The sequence below is a fragment of the Quercus robur genome, chromosome 12 (assembly GCF_932294415.1).
Source record: "Quercus robur chromosome 12, dhQueRobu3.1, whole genome shotgun sequence".
Classification (NCBI taxonomy): Eukaryota; Viridiplantae; Streptophyta; class Magnoliopsida; order Fagales; family Fagaceae; genus Quercus; species Quercus robur.
In genome coordinates this window covers 18,801,338-18,819,087 of record NC_065545.1, presented here as the reverse complement: position 1 = coordinate 18,819,087, position 17,750 = coordinate 18,801,338, and the positions used below count along the sequence as shown (strand labels likewise).

Genomic DNA, 17,750 nt, shown 5'->3' with positions numbered 1-17,750 from the left:
AACACAACAGATTAATTGATCATCTGTGAGATTTCAGACTCTGAGATTGACAAATAGTGTTCTTAGTGTTTATGAAACCACATGTAGCTCACTAATGATTGATGTGCTCATAGTTCAAAGGTAATTAGTCCTTTCAACTTTTTTTTTCTCTTTTAGATTAGCATCCTTTGTTGCTAGAACTTGGTTCAATGCACAGACTAGTGGTCTCCTTTAGGTCATGAACAAGTTTTTTGATGCAAAAGAAGCGAATCATAACTAGAAGCAGATAGGAATATGTAACACCTCCTGTGATTGTTTAGGAGTGCTTTTGTTACTCTACGTACAGGTCTGGACTGTCTAGTGGATCTTTTTATGTTTGAAAACTAGAGTCTGATAGATTGTATGACTTAGTTGCCATATTTGAAAGCTGCCATGATTCAGCTAAAACCCTCCTTTTCAATTTGTCTCAAACCATGCACGCAACTTCTGAATTGCTATAGGTCTATAATTGGTGGATGCAAACTGCATCCATCAATCTGCTTGGTTTTACACCACCCATTTTTGAAACTTCTGCAAATGGAATATCAACAAAACCTCTCTAATTGCAGACAAATAACCACAGTTTTGCTTGTCATTGTCCAACTATAGCAACCAGCCATCATCCTCTTGCCTTCTCCGTTTTTGCCAACAAAAATTGCTCCTATCCATTTACCACTTCTTCCCTTAACAACTGCATTGGCCGTTCTTTTGATTAGAGACACCTAAACTTGCTGTATTCTGATAAATAGATGCTTATTATCTTTGATAGTTGGGACTATTTCCCCCAAAAAAAAAAAGTTTTCTTATGATGAAGAAAGTCTTATTTGAAAACCGGCCTAGGTAACTCCCCCTTGAAGACAAAATCTGCACCTGCATTAGCTGGAGCAGAACCAGCTGCCATTTGCTGTATTACTTAATTAATATCTTTCATAATTATCATTTTGTTTTTCTCTAGGTGCAACTTAATTTTTTAAATTTCAAGTGCACTCTCGACTAAAAGCTTTTAAATCATTTGTTAAATGTTATCTTTATAATGGATTTTCGGCTAAAATTGTGTTGCTACTTGAAGTAGATGCTCTTTGACTCAGTGGTTTCAGACTAATTCAGTTGCTACATATGCCTCTCACTTTACGGTTCTTCTACAACACAACAGATTAAATGATCATCAGTGAGATGTCAAAATCTGTGGTCGACAAATAGTGATCTCAATGGTTTTAAAACCATGTGTAGCTCCCGAATGATTTATCTGCTCATAGTTCAAAGGTAATTAGTCCTTTCAACTTTTGTTTCTCGTTTAGACTAGCAGCCTTTGTTGCTAGAACTTGATCCAGTGCACCTTTAAGCTTTAACAATTTTTTAAACAAATTGAGGTGAATCATAAATAGAAGCAGATAGGAGTATGTAACACATCATGTGATTGTGTAGGAGACTACAGTAAGAGAAACAGAAGGATAGATACTAATGCTTATATAAGACTTTCGTTGCAGTAATTATTAGGCTGTTTGGTTTAGGCAAAACTCAAAACTCATTTCTCATCACTCAAACCTCTAACCCATATTTCATATCTCTATCTCTATTTTTCTCTTAGCTGCCCTGATCTTGCCTTCTCTGTTTTTGCCAACAAAACTTGCTCCTTTCCATTTACCACTTTGTCCCTAAAAGCCGTCCACAAGTGTAATGAGCTACCAACCAAGACATGCATCTTTGTTTAGAGGCAAAGACATTTCTCTCTCTTGCATCTGCTGTCCCACCATGCTTGCTCTCAGAAACCCAAGATGTTTTATAAATTAGCATATTGACTGCAGTATTAGCTTCACCTTCCCTAGTAGCTTTGCTTCTTTATTTCCAGATGGACCTTAGAGTAGCTAGAAAAACCACAAAAAGTCATCTATATGTGCCTTGGCTAAGCAATTCCTTCTCAGGCCAACAACAACAAATCCAGATTTTTATGGATCTTGGGCCTCTTGGCTCCAAATTCTCCATTCGGATAATCAAGTCTGTTCCAAACCAAACATCTCAAGTTAATTGGTAGCCAATACACAAATGACCCCAGTGTTTGTTGCTCATTGCAGTCAATAATTGAAACCCGTTATAGACAAAACAAGCATTCTAAAATTGAACTAAGCCTATCATAGGTTTTGTTCATGTGGATTCTAAGGGTATACAAACGCTTTTTTCTTTCAACTTGTCCTCATGTGAAGCTGAAATGATATATTGTTTGAGAACAATTTCCTTTGAATGTTAACTTATATATAGTCTTGATTTGATCATAGATATCTACGATGTAGCCTATCATTGAGGGTGGATTAACATTGTTGGGTCATGATGGACAGAATGTGCTAGTTCAAATAACTAAGACAATGACAAACAAAGGGCTTGTCATTTTTATAGTCCTCTCATAATGAGATTTTCTACACATTGAGCATTGACGTTAGTAACCTTACCGTGTTCTTGCCAACTTACAATAATAATAAGAAAAAATGTATGAAAGCCTACAAGCTACCACCTTTAGTAATTTTTTGGAATATTCTTATGATTTGTTTCTCTTAAATACAAAAAATTGGAGGACATTAGAGATATAAATGGGACAGGATTTTATCCCAAGTTGGATAAAAACGATCTCATAGCATCTAAAATTACAAAATGAATTGAATAATAACACAAACAAAATTTCATAACATCAATTGTCATGACGAGAAAGCTGCAAGCAGGTAATCAAATAATACAACTACCTCATAAAAAACCGAAAGTCACAACTTTTATATGTATATGTATTCTGAGAACATAGAACAACACAATAAAAGAAGTATACAAAAGTTTCACTGGGTTCAGAACAATCTTGATATGATATATGATATATCTCATCGAGTAACTATAGTTCCTCAAAAAATTACAAAACGAAATAAATAGAAACACAAACAAAATTGCATAACATCTATTGCCATGATAAGAAAGCAAGTTTACCTTTAGGTTAGTGAAGGACACATGTTCTCACATAAGTAGTACCACTAAGAAGAAGTATTGTAGAAATATATTTTTCTTTTGGATACATAAACAGATAAACTTCAACATTTACCTTAGCAGCCACTTGTATGATTCAAAAATTGTTTTGAATGGAAGTATTTTGCTTGGTATTATCTTATTCATTACACTTTGGCTTCAACTTGCATCCTTACAGAATTTGTGAATGCAAGTTTTAGGTTTTTATTGAGGGAAATAAATCATTGCCCATGACTGTATTTAATTAGGGCTCTTGTTCTAATAGCCTTGTAATCAAAGTATACATTTCGATAAAGTTTTGTTCGTTATTGGATCAAACTCTTGCATCAACTCATGACTGTATTGGCAACATCAAAATTGTTCAATTTGAAACATTACAAGAAATTAGAAATATAAAGGTACACGATCAATTACATTTTAGAAGTAAAACCAATATAAAAAATAAAATAAAATAAAAACTAAATTTTATTACATTCTTCTTTGTTTGTACTCTAAATCCTTGTAAAAGTTTTTGTAAATGAACAATGAAACTGCCTTAAGAGTCAAAATTAGAAAATACATTCAATGTTTCAATGATATTGAAAATTAGCCTATTGACAACAAGATATGGCTTCAATACATCATGGAATGCTTGTAACAGGTTCTACTTTGAAAGAATTCAGTTACAACTGAAGGCCATCTTTGATAGAGCTACTATTTTCCTGGCAGAGTACCAACAATTCATATTCTAAGCAGTTTTTATGTCAAGCTTTTCTTTATGCAGCACTGTCATGTAATGTGTCTTAGCTGCTATGCTCTTTCCTGAGTTGTGTTTCTCTGTTTTGTCTGGTTGTCTTACAAATTCAGACCAGTTTTGGTTTTTTTTTTTTGGTTTACTTTCTTTCAACATATCAATACAAGTTTTCTATCTTTTAACTCACAAAAACAATATAAATCATGGAATGCTTCAAAACATTTTCTGGCAAGATATATTGAACTTTTGGGCAACAAAGGCTAATATTTTATCCTGTTAACAAGAAAACAAGAGATTTATAGTTATTAATCCATATAACCTTTGGCCACAATAAATGAGGAAAAAATGCATAAAACAAACTCTTGTTCATAAGCTCAATTGTGCCTAAATCTAAATCCAATTTCTGCTTTATTGTATAAGTAAATACCATATTTGTATAACATAGAAATGCCCAATTAGAATTAAAGTTCATAATTCAGCCCCTTTCTATCTTAAGTTTCGGATGCATAATCAAAGCATATTCCAAAATTACAAAGAACAAATCAGATTATACAACACATAAAAACAGAGAATGCGTCTTAACATTTTGCCTTCTCCTTACTTTTTTGTCAACATTTACAAAAGTAGAAACACAAAACTTACAGTATTTCATTACTTAGATTGATCTGTGTTTCATATGCATAATCAAAGCATATTCCAAAAATACAAAGAAAAAAAAAAGAGATAATACAGCACATAAAAACAGAGAACAAGTCTTACCCAAGAGTGGGTCTCTCCTTCGAGCTACAGGAATGAAACCAAAACACTAGATCAGTAAAAATGAATGGCTATTTTTCAGCAAATTATGGATCATAACTGATAGTATCAAAGGTGGATTTTTTCGGCAAAATCAAACAAACCAAATTCAAAAAAATTAAGATAAGATCAGTAGAAATCCAAACAACAAGATCCCCAAACCATTTTTTTTTTTTAAAAAAATTCCTGAAATACCGATTAGAGAGACATAGGAAATTTACCGGAACCACCCCCGGAATTTGGTGGAGCGGAATGAGGTGGCTGCTAGCTGTAGCCATGGAGATTGAGCCATGGAGTCCTAGAGAAAGATCCGATGGAAGAGAGAGAGGGAGAGAGAGTTTTTTGAAATTTGAGGAAACTGAAGGGTGTAGAGAAAAGAGTAAAGAAATGGGTGAATGTGGTGTCACATGGATCAATGACGTGGCTCTATGATGTGTCATATTTATATCTGTTAGATTAAAGTAATGGCTGAGATTGAAATTATTGCACCTCGTGCAAGCAATACTCTAGGTATTGCACGGGCTCTCAATCCTTATCGGTAGAGTCTTAAAGCTACATATAGTTCACTAATGATTGATGTGCTCATAGTTCAAAGGTAATACATCCTATCAACTTAACTCTCTTCTAAACTCGCAGCCTTCGTCACTATGACTAGATCCAATCTCCAAACAAGCTGTATTTCTTTGGCCATTACCATGTTTTTAAATCCCATAGAGGTGAACCATAACTAGAAGCAGATGGGAAATTGGGAATATGTAACACCTCATGCGATTGGTTAGGAGTGTCTTGTTACTCTTCTAAACTGTGGCACTACCGCGTAATTAATGTTGCTGCAGACTAAGATTACTAGGTATTTTTTAGTTTACTATATAGTAATTCTCTCAACTTCAGACTTTCAGTCCTTACCCTTTTGTTTTAAAAAATAAATGATAAACAAGTAATCTATTTGCTGAAAAGAAAACAGAGCAGAGCAGAGTTCTAGAAGCAAAATATGGAAAGGTAAATGAAAAACAGAGAATTATTTTCTATATGAGAAATTGCAAAATGCATTCCTCACTTGATTACTGAAATGACCTTTGGTATTTATACTTATACAGACACACATGGAAAAGAAAAGGCAGGAAACCAAAACTGAAATGTAACAAACTCTAAAACGGAAAACCAGTCATCTTTAACAGAATTTTAAACAAATTAATGACCTTATGACTTCTGAGTTTATGCTAAACAACACAGGTAATAAAAACCGTACGACTTATAGCTAAGTGATGAACTCTGAAGGTTATAACACAACTTGCAGCACAGCAAAAAATAATTTAACACGACCTGTCATTTGCAGCTTTTGTCTTAACATTCTGTAGTCTATACAATCGTATATACTATATAGTATATAGAGAAGAATAGTATGATTGGCAAATGTTGTAAAAAAAAATTCTATAATCTATATAAATTTGACTGTTTGTGGCTTCTTAGTTGATCTCATTAGTTAGTTTTTGAAATGTTACACTGCACCCTCAAAATTCAATCCTATACAAGATTCTTTCTTCAGAGGTTTAATCCCAAATCAGAATAAATAAAATGTATCACAGACTATGATTCCAGGAAAGACTGCCAAATTATATGTAAAATCCAATCAAACTTAGTTAATAGAAACATAAGAACATCACAAAACAAAACCAAAGAGCTTCAACATCAAGACAGAGAAAGGTATATATACAGAAATTCTAAAGGAGATACCTATAAAAAATAAAAAAATTCTAAAGGAGACATTTTTACTTGGGTAGGAATAAGAATTACTTCTTTGATAAGTGATAAATCTAAGAATAGGCACTTCCTGCTTTTAAATTTTTTGGAAAAAGAAAACTGTTGTTATCACGTTACTGAATGCCAGAATAGGGCATTTGCAGAAGTCAAGCTCCTCACCAATAAAACCATCTTATTTTTTCAATATAAGCAGAAGACGACTTTGTAGGCAAGGTTTAAAGAGTCGCTATACCATAGTATCCACCAAGAATAATGAGACTATATGTTGGAATCTTCCAAGGTACTTCCAGCTTTTACATTTGTTGGAAGAGGATAACTACTTGTTACTACCGATTCATGTACTGAATGACAGAATAGTGCATTTGCAGAAATTGACCTCCTCAGGTAAGATTTAGAGAGTCACTGTACTATGGTATCCAACATTATTGAGAATATATGTTTAAATTTACTGTTCTCTATTTAAAAAAGGGTGGAGAGGTCACATTACTAAACGAAGCTAGGTGCCCAAATAAGCCAAGTCATAGTAAAGTGAATGCCTACCATTACAGCCATTTAGGTGGAAATGGCCAATGTTATTTCCTATCACTAACATGTCAAAAACAACAAGAGTTTGCTGTATTCTTCAACCTCCAATTTCAATGTTGTCTAGGCACTAACTTGACCTGAAGTCTCATGGTGATTTTTGACTCAATGTAAATGCATACATGCATCTATCCTTTAATCTTCTAAAAGCTCCATAAACCATGTAAATGACAGATAAATAAGGGCAAACAGCAATTAGATATTTAAACCCAGTTTAACAATACTACATCCAGGTTTGCGTGAGATTGTATGTGGAATTCATATAAATGGAACATAAATTTCAAATTTAATCCTGGAATATATATGGAAGACCCCAAAATTTTCAACCTACTTAGTCCATCAATATACGTTATAATTTCCTATTGACAGCTCAAATACTAAACAGGCAATGGCATTACCAAACTACAGTTACAAAAGCTGACCTTTAATGATATAATATAAACACCATACCAAACCAACATAACAGACCTCATGTATGTCTATTCTAAGAACACAGAACAACACAACAAAAGAGGCATATAAAAACCTCATTGGGATAAAATAAAAATAAAAAATAAAAAAGCTTGATATGATAATATGATATATCTCATTGAGTAACTATAGTTCCTCAAAAAATTACAAAACAAAATGAATAATAACACAAACAAAATTTCATAACATCAATTGTCATGACAAGAAAGCTGCAAGCAGGTAATCAAATAATACAACTACCTCATAAAAAACCAAAAAGGCAATAAAGGTTCATCCCCTTCCAGCAATCCTCAATAAAGGAGAAATGATACCCTGTAGCTCTTGCAAAGAATGTTGTATCCGTATCTCCTCCTCAACAGACCGCTTAAGGTTTCTAATTTGACCCTTCAAGGCCTCAGAACCTCTGATATCTTCAACCCGCATTTCAAGAACCTTCTTCGTCAATCCCATCAACAAACCTGAGAATCTTGGCACTGTAGAATACTTTTGTAAGAACATCAACAGCAAGCCAAGCTCCTCATTATCCAGATTCTCAACACACTTCAACAATTTCCTCCTTGCCACCAATTCCTCCATCACCGCCACCACATTCTCCGGATTCTTATTGCCCAACACTGACACCAGTGCCTCCTTGTGCCTAAACTTCTTCAACAACTTATCATGCTCTGCCAACTTTACCTTCTTTGGCCTCATAACCAAATAATCCCCCTCCTTAGGCTTATCACCCTGCCCTCTATGAAAATACCGAAAATATGAAGGCCTCATAACCCTTCTCTCCTGCTCCACACCTAAACTCCAAAAGCTTCTCAAACCACTCTCCACATTCTCCTCCTTCGTTTTTCTCTTCCCAACATACATTACCCCATTCGAACTCCCAATCACTCTCACCCCACAATCTGGTGAAAACCCAATTGACATAAGTGGTGCAGGGAACCTCATAGAATGTGTGACCTTCATCCTCCCATAATCGAACACCTTCATATACCCATCCAATCCCACACTCAAAACCCTATGCTCCCTCCCTTCCTCAACATTCTCCTTCCCAACTCTCCCTACACAAACTGAAGTAACCGTCTTGGTATGACTCTCCATCGAATAAACCATCTTCCCACCTCCAATAAAATCCCAGATCTTAACCGAATTCCCACCTGCAGTAGCAACTAACCCCCCGGATGGCAAAAAAACGACACTTTCAACTGGTTTTCCATGGTTAACCTCCATAACTGTTTTCGAACCAGTCACTCTCACATCCCAAAGCTTAACCGTATGATCATAAGACCCAGTGACACACATTTCATGACTAACAGGTGAAAAATCACCACAACGCACATAGTCCTTATGACCCAAAAGCTCTAAAAGTGGAGTCTCAGAAGCAACATCCCAGTACTTAACAACAGCATCATCGCCACCAGAGACCAAATGGAGCTTATCATGAAGTGGGTATTTGAGAAAACGTACTGGGCGTGTGTGGGACCTGAGTTTACGAAGTGGGGTCCGCGTTTTGACATCGAACACTTGGATTAGACCCGAGAGGTCAGACGCGGCGATCAAGAGGCCGTCACAGCGGAACGAGGCGGAGGAAACGACGTCGGAGAAGGAGGAGATGGTGGAGGAAGGAGAGAGGGTTTGGGGATTGAAGATTTTGAGTGAAGTGGAGTGAGTAGCGGCGAAGGGGTGAGGAGGCGAAGGAGAGAAAGTGAGGGAAGTGATGGAGGAGATGAGGTCTGGGATTTGGTGGGTTTTGAAGGAGGACCAGTACTTTGATTCTGGGGTTTGGTTTGGGGTTCTGGGTTTGGGTTTGAGCTTCGGTTTGATGGGTTTGAAGGTTGAATTTGGTTCCGCCATGGAAGCAGGTTGTGCAAAGTGAAAGCTCTAAATTTTGGAAGTTTAGGGTTTTAGACAAGGAACACCGAATATGTGTTGTGTGTATCGTGTTGGTTGTGGGGTTTTAGGCTGAGAATTGATACGTCACCGTTTGGCTTTGTATTTGCCGCGCATGCAGGAAGGGGTAAAAAGGTAAATGCATATATAATACTCTCTTTTGAATTTGTAATAATATAGTATATAAAAGCAGTGGCGGCGCCACGTTATGCTCAGGGTGTTCCTAGGAACACCCTGAGCTGGAAAATTTTTTTTTTTATATATATTAATTAAATTTTTTTTATTTGTTTATCCTTAAAAAAAAAATTAGGAACACCCTCCATCAAATTAGGAACACCCTTAATAATAAAAAAATATATATTTGTTCTACTTTCAAGCCCAGGAAAAAAAAATGGTAACAGAACAAGAGGCATGCCCACGGATTCTCAAAACATATCAACGGACGGCAAGCCCACGGCAAGACCAACATCAAGCCCATGACAAGCCCAACAGATAGTAGCAAACCCAGTAACCCACGGATTCTCAAAAAAAAAAAAAAAAAAAAAAAAAAAAAAAAAAAAAAAAAACCCCTAACCTAATATATTGAAATCAGATCCGGCCTCAAAACAGAACCCAAATTAAAAACTCTCTCTCTGTCTCTATCTCTAAAAAAAAGTCCGAAACTTTTCTAAAATCCTAATTGAAAAAGAAAGAAGCAAAAGGGTCTCTCTCTCTGTGTCACACTCACTTGGGAGTAGGAGCGGTGCTGAAGAGGCTGGCATTTTGGAGCTCGATTTCGGTGAGTTGTTGGTCGCGGTCCATCTCGATGATGAGTGGCACAGCCAGGATCAGGAAGGTGGTGCCGGCGATCCACGCCGCCTTGCCAGTGCTACGGAGGAGCTTCTTGGACACGACGGCGGCTTTGGAGGCGGCGTGCTTGGCGTGGATGACGATGGACGACTGGGATACGTTGCGGCTGGCCCTGGATATGAGGGAAAGTTTGCTTTCCTTGCCTTGGGTCATTCGCTTTTTCCCTTGGGTCACTCCTTTCTCTGATCTGTCGGAGGAGGAGTTTGAAGAGTTGTACACAGGTGTGTCTCTCTCTCTCTCTCTCTCTCTCTCTCTCTCTCTCTCTCTCTCTCTCTCTCTCTCTCTAAGTCTTTGAACCGTGAATCTGTGATTGTCATTTGTCTGTTGTGTTGCCTTTTGCTTAGTTTTAGTTTACTGCTTAGTTTTAGTTTACTTTATAAATTTTTATTAATATTTGCCCTGTTTTTGGAGTTATCCGTTGGTCAGTGTTGGTGTTGGTGTTGTTGGTGTGGTGTTGGTGAGATAAATTAATTGTATGTGTTGTGTTTTTGGTGAGATACAATTAATTGGTTTTATTTGATTGGCTCTAGTCTTGTGATTGGGGGGCTTTGGGACATTGGAATTGGGGGTGGATGGGGGCATGGGGCCGGGGTAAATGCACATGGGTGTGTGGTTGTGTGCTAATTTATAAAAGACAAATAAATTAATGAAACATCTAAATAACAAATAATTGGGGGAAGCAATTAATAAAAAATAATTAATAATTTAATTAACCAATACATTATAAAAGACAAACAAATTAAATTATGTTACTATATTAGGTTAAATAATAATTAATAATTTTATAATTAATGAAACATTAATATAACAAATTATAGTATATAAAAGACAAACAAATTAATGAAACAACTAAACAACAGTAATTAATAATTTTATTAATATTTCAAATGACCTTATAGTTTATTGTTTATTCTTTTGCTAGAATTATGGACAAGTATTTGATAAGAAAACCACGTATTCAAGATTCATCTCCTGTGCAAAATACATCTTCATCTTCTAAGCAAATTCGTGTTGACTTTAACTTAGAAATTCTTGAGGAACACCCTGGAAAAAATTCCTGGAGTCGCCACTGTATAAAAGGAACCATTATCCTCAAAATATTGAAACCAGAAGATAAAAAAAAACTCACCTCAAGGTTAAGGATTTACGTTGCCGAAGCAAGTGTAGAGTGTAGTGTTGTGATCAGGAATCAATTTTTTCCTCTCCAGAGAGTCATTTAAAAAACCTCATTAATTAATTATCACCCAAAACCGAACCTTTTTTACAGGCGGCGGTTCCGTCAGAATGACGGTAGCAGGAGGCTGACGGTGGTGGCGCCCAAGATTTCTCTCTTTCTCGCTCGCTTTTTATGTGCCTTTACGGACTCTTTCTCTCTCTACTGTACAATACTCAGTCTCTTTTAATATCCCAAAGTCAAACTACATCGTTTTGATTTTTTTTTTTTACTTAATCAAATATTAAAATTTTATTAAAAAATTAAATTTGATTTAATTTTTAAATCTTTAAAGGAAAATATATATATATATATATATATATATATACTGGGGGAAAAAATGCCAATTTAGCTAAAAATTTTAAGAATATAAAGAGTAGTAAAAAAAAACTGGTATTTAGTCCAGATAAACCCAAACCTATAATTTATTGAAGTAGTGAAAATTCACAAAACCCATCCTTCAAATCCAATTAAGCCTATGAACCTTTTTTCTTTTAGTATTAGCTAAAAAAAATGTCATTTTGACACACTAAAAGAACTATTTTATCTATTTTAATGTATCACTTTATTAATATGTCATATGTCACATCTCTTATTTTAATACATAATCATTAAAATAACTTTAAAAAAAAAACTCCTACAAAAAAAAGAAAAAGAAATAATAAACTCACATGCATATAAAAAAAAAAAAATAGAAAAGAGAAAAAGAGAATAAAACTCATTTATGAGTTAAAAAAATATGTAACCCTTACATTCAGGTATAATTTGAACTCATATATGTATAATTGTGATTGTTTTAATTGTACTGTGCATATGTATATGTTATACACTAATATATATTGTGGGGCCAGAAAATCTGCGGTCCTGACCCACTTTGCATTAAGGCCCAAAACCTAAGCCGAGGAGAACCATTGCCGATGACACATAATGAAAGCCCAAAAAAGGGGTCTAAGAATCTGGCCGAGAACGATCTTATGCTTGACACCCCACAGAACATCTGAAGAAAAGGACGAGCTCAGTGCAGAGGCAGGATAAGTGGAAAAGCTGCTAATACAGTAATAAAGGACTCTGCGCCTGACAGGTCCATGCTCTTCACCATGCTGTTCAACTTTTACAACTGCTCCCAATCACTCTAGGCATGGGCTGATAGGATAAGTCTCCACCCCAGAAAGTGAAACTGACACGTGGATATTGAAAGGAAAGTAAATACCAGTATAAAAGGGAAGAAGAACGGGGGGAGAAGGGATCTTCCCCTCCCCCCCTGGAAAAAGGAAGTCCTAAAGGAGGGACAACGAGGAGAGCATTAAGCTCCTCGGATGGGGTCCGAGGACAAAAACCCTACAGTCTGCATCGATGGAAGTTTTAACTAGTCACGCCAGACCCACCCTCATATAAACTTCCATAAAAGCCACGATTAGACCGTCGTCTGGTGACCAAAGCTTAACCTTTCAAACCCACGTTCTACAAATTGTATTGTTTGGGCCCTTTACGTATGAGCCTACTATCATGTTTAGGTCGTTACAAATTGTGTCCCTACAATTGGCGTCGTTTGTGGGAAAGGCTTACGCATTGGCATGGACGGTGGGTCGAACTCCTGTCAACCCAGGGCCTGTAAAAACCCCTCCATTACATCCAGCGGCCTGATGTTGTTGCCCTAGGGTGAAGTTCTACTATGGGCTATGCTTCGAAGCACTAGCAACAAGGACAGTTCTAGGGGCTTCCACCATCAGTTCGACGCCCCATGCCTTGGCCAAGGGGCTAATTCTCGGTACTTAAAAGAAAAAATACAAGTTTTGGATAGAACCAAAGCCTTGTATGGTCCTCGGACTCAAGCCTATGGGGAAACCAACTACTTAAAAGAAAAAATACAAGTTTTGGACAGAACCAAGGCCTTGTATGGTCCTCGAACTCAAGCCTATGGGGAAACCAACTACTTAAAAGAAAAATACAAGTTTTGGACAAAACCAAGGCCTTGTATGGTCCTCGGACTCAAGCCTATGGGGAAACCAACAACTTAAAAGAAAAAATACAAGTTTTGGACAGAACCAAGGCCTTGTATGGTCCTCGGACTCAAGCCTATGGGGAAACCAACTACTTAAAAGAAAAAATACAAGTTTTGGACACAACCCAGACGTTGTATGGTCTACGGACTCTGTCCCATAAAGGGATTACCTATTAATAATTGGGTTAATCCCTAGACCGAATGGAAGTCCCGGTTTGTCCTCGGATCCTCAATACCAAGGGAACTAATGCGAATGTGTTGGGGCCCGGTACAACCGTACCTCAGTCCTCGGATCAGAGATCAGGTGTTATCAAAAATACGGCCAAAGTTCCCCACTACTTGGAAGCTTTCTCGGATGGTTTATTTTGGGTTTCTCATTCTCAGATGACTACCTCACGCGCATTACAGAGCACTCAGCTGTTATCCCGGTTAGTCTCATAAGTTTAATCCCCTATTGGTTGGTGTTGTTACATTTGATAGTCTCAATAAGTTCAAATTAATAGCTTTTTGTTACAAGGTTTCCTGCCATAAGTATTGTTAAAGAGAAATACACGTGAAATACATCCATTCACAAAGTAATTATTGCAGAAAAGAAAAATATTTAGAAGGAAACAGAATTATCTTTTATTAAGACAAAAAAATGGTACAACGTACAACGTACAATGAAGGAGCTTAAGTAAGCCTATACTAAAGGCTAACCACATAAACAAAAAGAAAAGATACAAAGGAGAGAGGTGCTGAGAAGAGAGATGCAGCAGTTCTAAAATGTTGTCTAAGGAAACCATTTCTCAATACTTTTACATGCCCATAACTCAGGCAGCAAAAGAACTTGACGTGGGATTAACACCTTTGAAGAAAATGTGCAGGGAGCTGGGTATTCGTAGGTGGCCACACAGGAAGTTGATGAGCCTCCATATTAGCAGCGCTCGCGATAGAGCGGATAGTGCTAATGACGGGAAATCCCACTGCTGTCGCACCAAAAATCTGACGCGACCAGTACCTGCTTCGGATTTTGACTGAAAAAGGCGGAGGAATCGCTCCCACCTTGTGAAAACGGAGAACTGTCTTAAGTCTCTGTCTTCCCTGCCCTGACCGCGCCATCCTGAGACTCGGAAAGACCCAGTGCTTCTGGAGCGGGTGTGGTTCCTTCATCCCCATTCGTGCTTCAAACACCATTCTAAGGTTTAATTGCACTAGCAGTAAAAACCTTAAGCACAATTGAAGGATTAGGAATTTGAAGGGGTGAAGGGTTTATACGTAAAGAGAGTAACCTCCTATCCTGCTTCTTATATAGAGGGGAGGTTGATGGCATTTAATCTACGAAGATTTCCAAGAAACGTTACGAACGAGACAGTTTTCGCTTAACTCCTAACACCGTCTGCAACCACAAGACTCGGGTAGCCTCGTAAAGGGGACATATTAAAGACGCATCTCGAACAATGAACCGGCAGGAGCGCATCGTAAGTAAATGTAGAAGAATTTCTCGTAATCCGGCGCAGCTCCCAGACAAGAGAAGAGACACTGATATTAATGAAGGATAAAATCGAGCGAGTCATGGGTTAGGTCCGACATTATCAAAATCCTCCTCCCCAACTAAGAGGTTGGACAGCAGGATTTTGAGGGGCTATTGTGGGGCCAGAAAATCTGCGGTCCTGGCCCACTTTGCATTAAGGCCCAAAGCTTAAGCCGAGGAGAACCATTGCCGAGGACGCATAATGAAAGCCCAAAAAAGGGGCCTAAGAATCTGGCCGAGGACGATCTTATGCTTGGCACCCCACAGAACGCCTGAAGGAAAGGACAAGCTTAGTACAGAGGCAGGATAAGTGGAAAAGCTGCCAATACAGTAATAAGGGATTCTGCGCCTGACAAGTCCATGCTCTTCACCATGCTATTCAACTTTTACAACTGCTCCCAATCACTCTAGGTATGGGCTGATAGGACAAGTCTCCACCCCAAAAAGTGAAACTGACACGTGGATATTGAAAGGAAAGTAAATACCAGTATAAAAGGGAAGAAGAACGGGGGGAGAAGGGATCTTCCCCCCCCCCCTGGAAAAAGGAAGTCCTAAAGGAGGGACAACGAGGAGAGCATTAAGCTCCTCGGACGGGGTCCGAGGACAAAAACCCTACAGTCCGCACCGATGGAAGTTTTAGCTAGTCACGCCAGACCCACCCTCATATAAACTTCCATAAAAGCCACAATTAAACCGCCGTCTGGTGACCAAAGCCTAACCTTTCAAACCCACGTTCTACAAATTGTATTGTTTGGGCCCTTTACGTATGAGCCCATTATCATGTTTGGGTCGTTACAAATTGTGTCCCTACATATATATATATATATATATATATATATATAAAGGTGTAGTTTTCCTAACATACTGCACCACACTGTTAATATCCAATTTAATTGCTATTTCTTTAAGGGAATTTTAATTGCTAAATGGTTGCACTAAATTAAAACAAATTTTTTTATGGAAGATATGAATAACAACTTAATTGACCTTATTAACTTTTTCTGCGCTTGTTTCTAAAAAAAAAAAAAAATTTAAAATAAGTAATTGTAGTAAATTATAATTTGTCTCTCTAGCCTATTTACATTATCCTTCCTTCCTTTTATAAAGTTTTTTTTTTTTTTTTCATATGTTTTATAAAAAATATATATAAAAAAACAAAAGAAAGAAATAAGATTTCTTCTTCTTCTTCTTCTTTTGAGAGTAAATTGTGATAGATGAAAATATGAGATTAACAATAGACATAAGACATCACAAAAAAGATGTATTTATCACATAATCATTTGAACCCCAAAAAATAAAATTTAAAACTTATAACATCGATGTTAGATTGCTTAACTTCAAGTCAAGATATTACTAACTGATTCCATTTTGGTGTTTATTTTTGCTTATAGTTTGGATTATATTGATATGTGGTTGCATTTCAACTAATAAATATTGAGAAGTGCTATGTTCACAATATTTTCTTAACAAATCATAGGTGATTAATTGTTATTGATTCAAATTTAAACCTACCAATGAGATTACTTTTTGCCCCAACAATAACAACTAGTAACAATCTGCCACTTAAGATTTATTAGTGAAAATGTTGTTGACATAACATTCCTTCAATATTAGTTTCTGTAAGGGCGGAATTTGGGGCCCAGGCCCAGCAAGCAGGCGATTCTGGCCCAAAAGACCCTCAACAATGAATTTGTAGAGAGTGGGTCATAGAACTAGGTCTAGACAGAGTAAACGTAATTGTTAGTAAGCCATGCAACCATTTGAACGTGGGGATATTTTATTAAGTTTCCTGGGATAACAGTTCATGGGACAATATCTTATGCTTTGTTTACAGAACTACTCTCTCTTTCTCTCTCTTTTTCTCTCTTTTTCTTCCTCCTCTCTTAGTCATGGGGACTTTCTTCTCTTATATATCGTCCTTAAATTGGTAATGGCCCTACACTTGTTAACCATCTGGGCCTCTACTTGAGTGTCTGTCTCATAGGACACCCCCCCCCTTTTCTGTGAGTTGCACTGGCCAAGATAATACTATTCTCCTGTTTTTTCTACATTAATGCGACTGGAAAAGTAGCTTCCTTGCATTTAATGCGGCAGTTGTGGTTGTCCCCTGAGCGTCTAGCATTTCCCCTCGATTTGGGACGATTTCCCACCATGTGAAGGGTGTACGTTAGACTCCCATTTGGTGCGTCCGAGGAGACACTCCTCCTCGGACGCCTCTTAAACAAGCCCGGTCCGGCCCAATAGGGTTGGGCTGGAAGTCCTCTGGCCATGTCTTCACTTCCTATTATGGCTGGGCTCCGCATGGGTACCAAGGCCCACTGTTGACTGATGAATTTTACCCCCACAATAGCCCCTCAAAATTCCGACTCTTTCTTCTTGATCCGAGGAGGAAAGGCGGGATTTTGATACCTACTGGATAGTTCGCTGTGGATCCTCGCTTCACCCGTGCGGGGGTGTGCCCTCACGTGCCTCATTAATGCAACAGGCATTTAATGACCCGGGGGGGGGGGGGATTAATTGCAGCTTTTGAAGCCTTACGCTCTTTCAATCCAACGGCTGGAGATCAGATCAACGGTGGACACTATTTCATTTGCTCTAGGCGGGAGCATGTCTGTCCAACTCCCTCTGAGTATATAAGGTTTTAAAGGCATCCGTTCCTTACTTTTGACGAACGCTCCAGTATTCAGAACGTCTCAGTGCCTTCTCCTTCAGCACGCTCTTACCTTCGCCGTCATTCCCTTGAAGATTCCGTCGAGTTTCTTACCCGTAAGTGCGCGCAATTTACCTTCTCCTTCTTTGTTACTCTTCTTTAGGCAAACTCCCTTCGTGTTGTCTAGGATTAGGGGGAATGGGTAGGCTTGAAAAAATGGTAGACTCTCCGTTCGGTATGGCGGGCTTCAGGGCGAAGTATCGTATTCCTCCGGAGGTAGGC

General features: G+C 37.7%; 2 protein-coding genes across 5 annotated transcripts in view; both read right to left on the bottom strand.

Moving 5' to 3' along the window:
- LOC126708733 (protein SLOW WALKER 1-like) overlaps positions 1-9,337 on the bottom strand; it is a 57,329-nt gene extending 47,992 nt beyond the window's left edge. For 2 of the 4 annotated variants that reach the window (XM_050408643.1, XM_050408644.1), the window contains exon 1: positions 7,601-9,336. In XM_050408643.1, coding sequence (XP_050264600.1) covers positions 7,631-9,205 — 1,575 coding nt within the window. In that variant the 5' untranslated portion in view covers positions 9,206-9,336 and the 3' untranslated portion in view covers positions 7,601-7,630. Of the gene's footprint in view, positions 1-4,510; positions 4,535-7,600 lie in introns of all 4 variants that reach the window. The other 2 variants (XR_007649247.1, XR_007649248.1) reach the window with 2 other exon arrangements.
- The window catches only part of LOC126708725 (sister-chromatid cohesion protein 3), a 47,275-nt gene that overhangs the window by 8,351 nt on the left and 21,174 nt on the right, over positions 1-17,750 (bottom strand). The gene's annotated exons all lie outside the window — the stretch shown is intronic.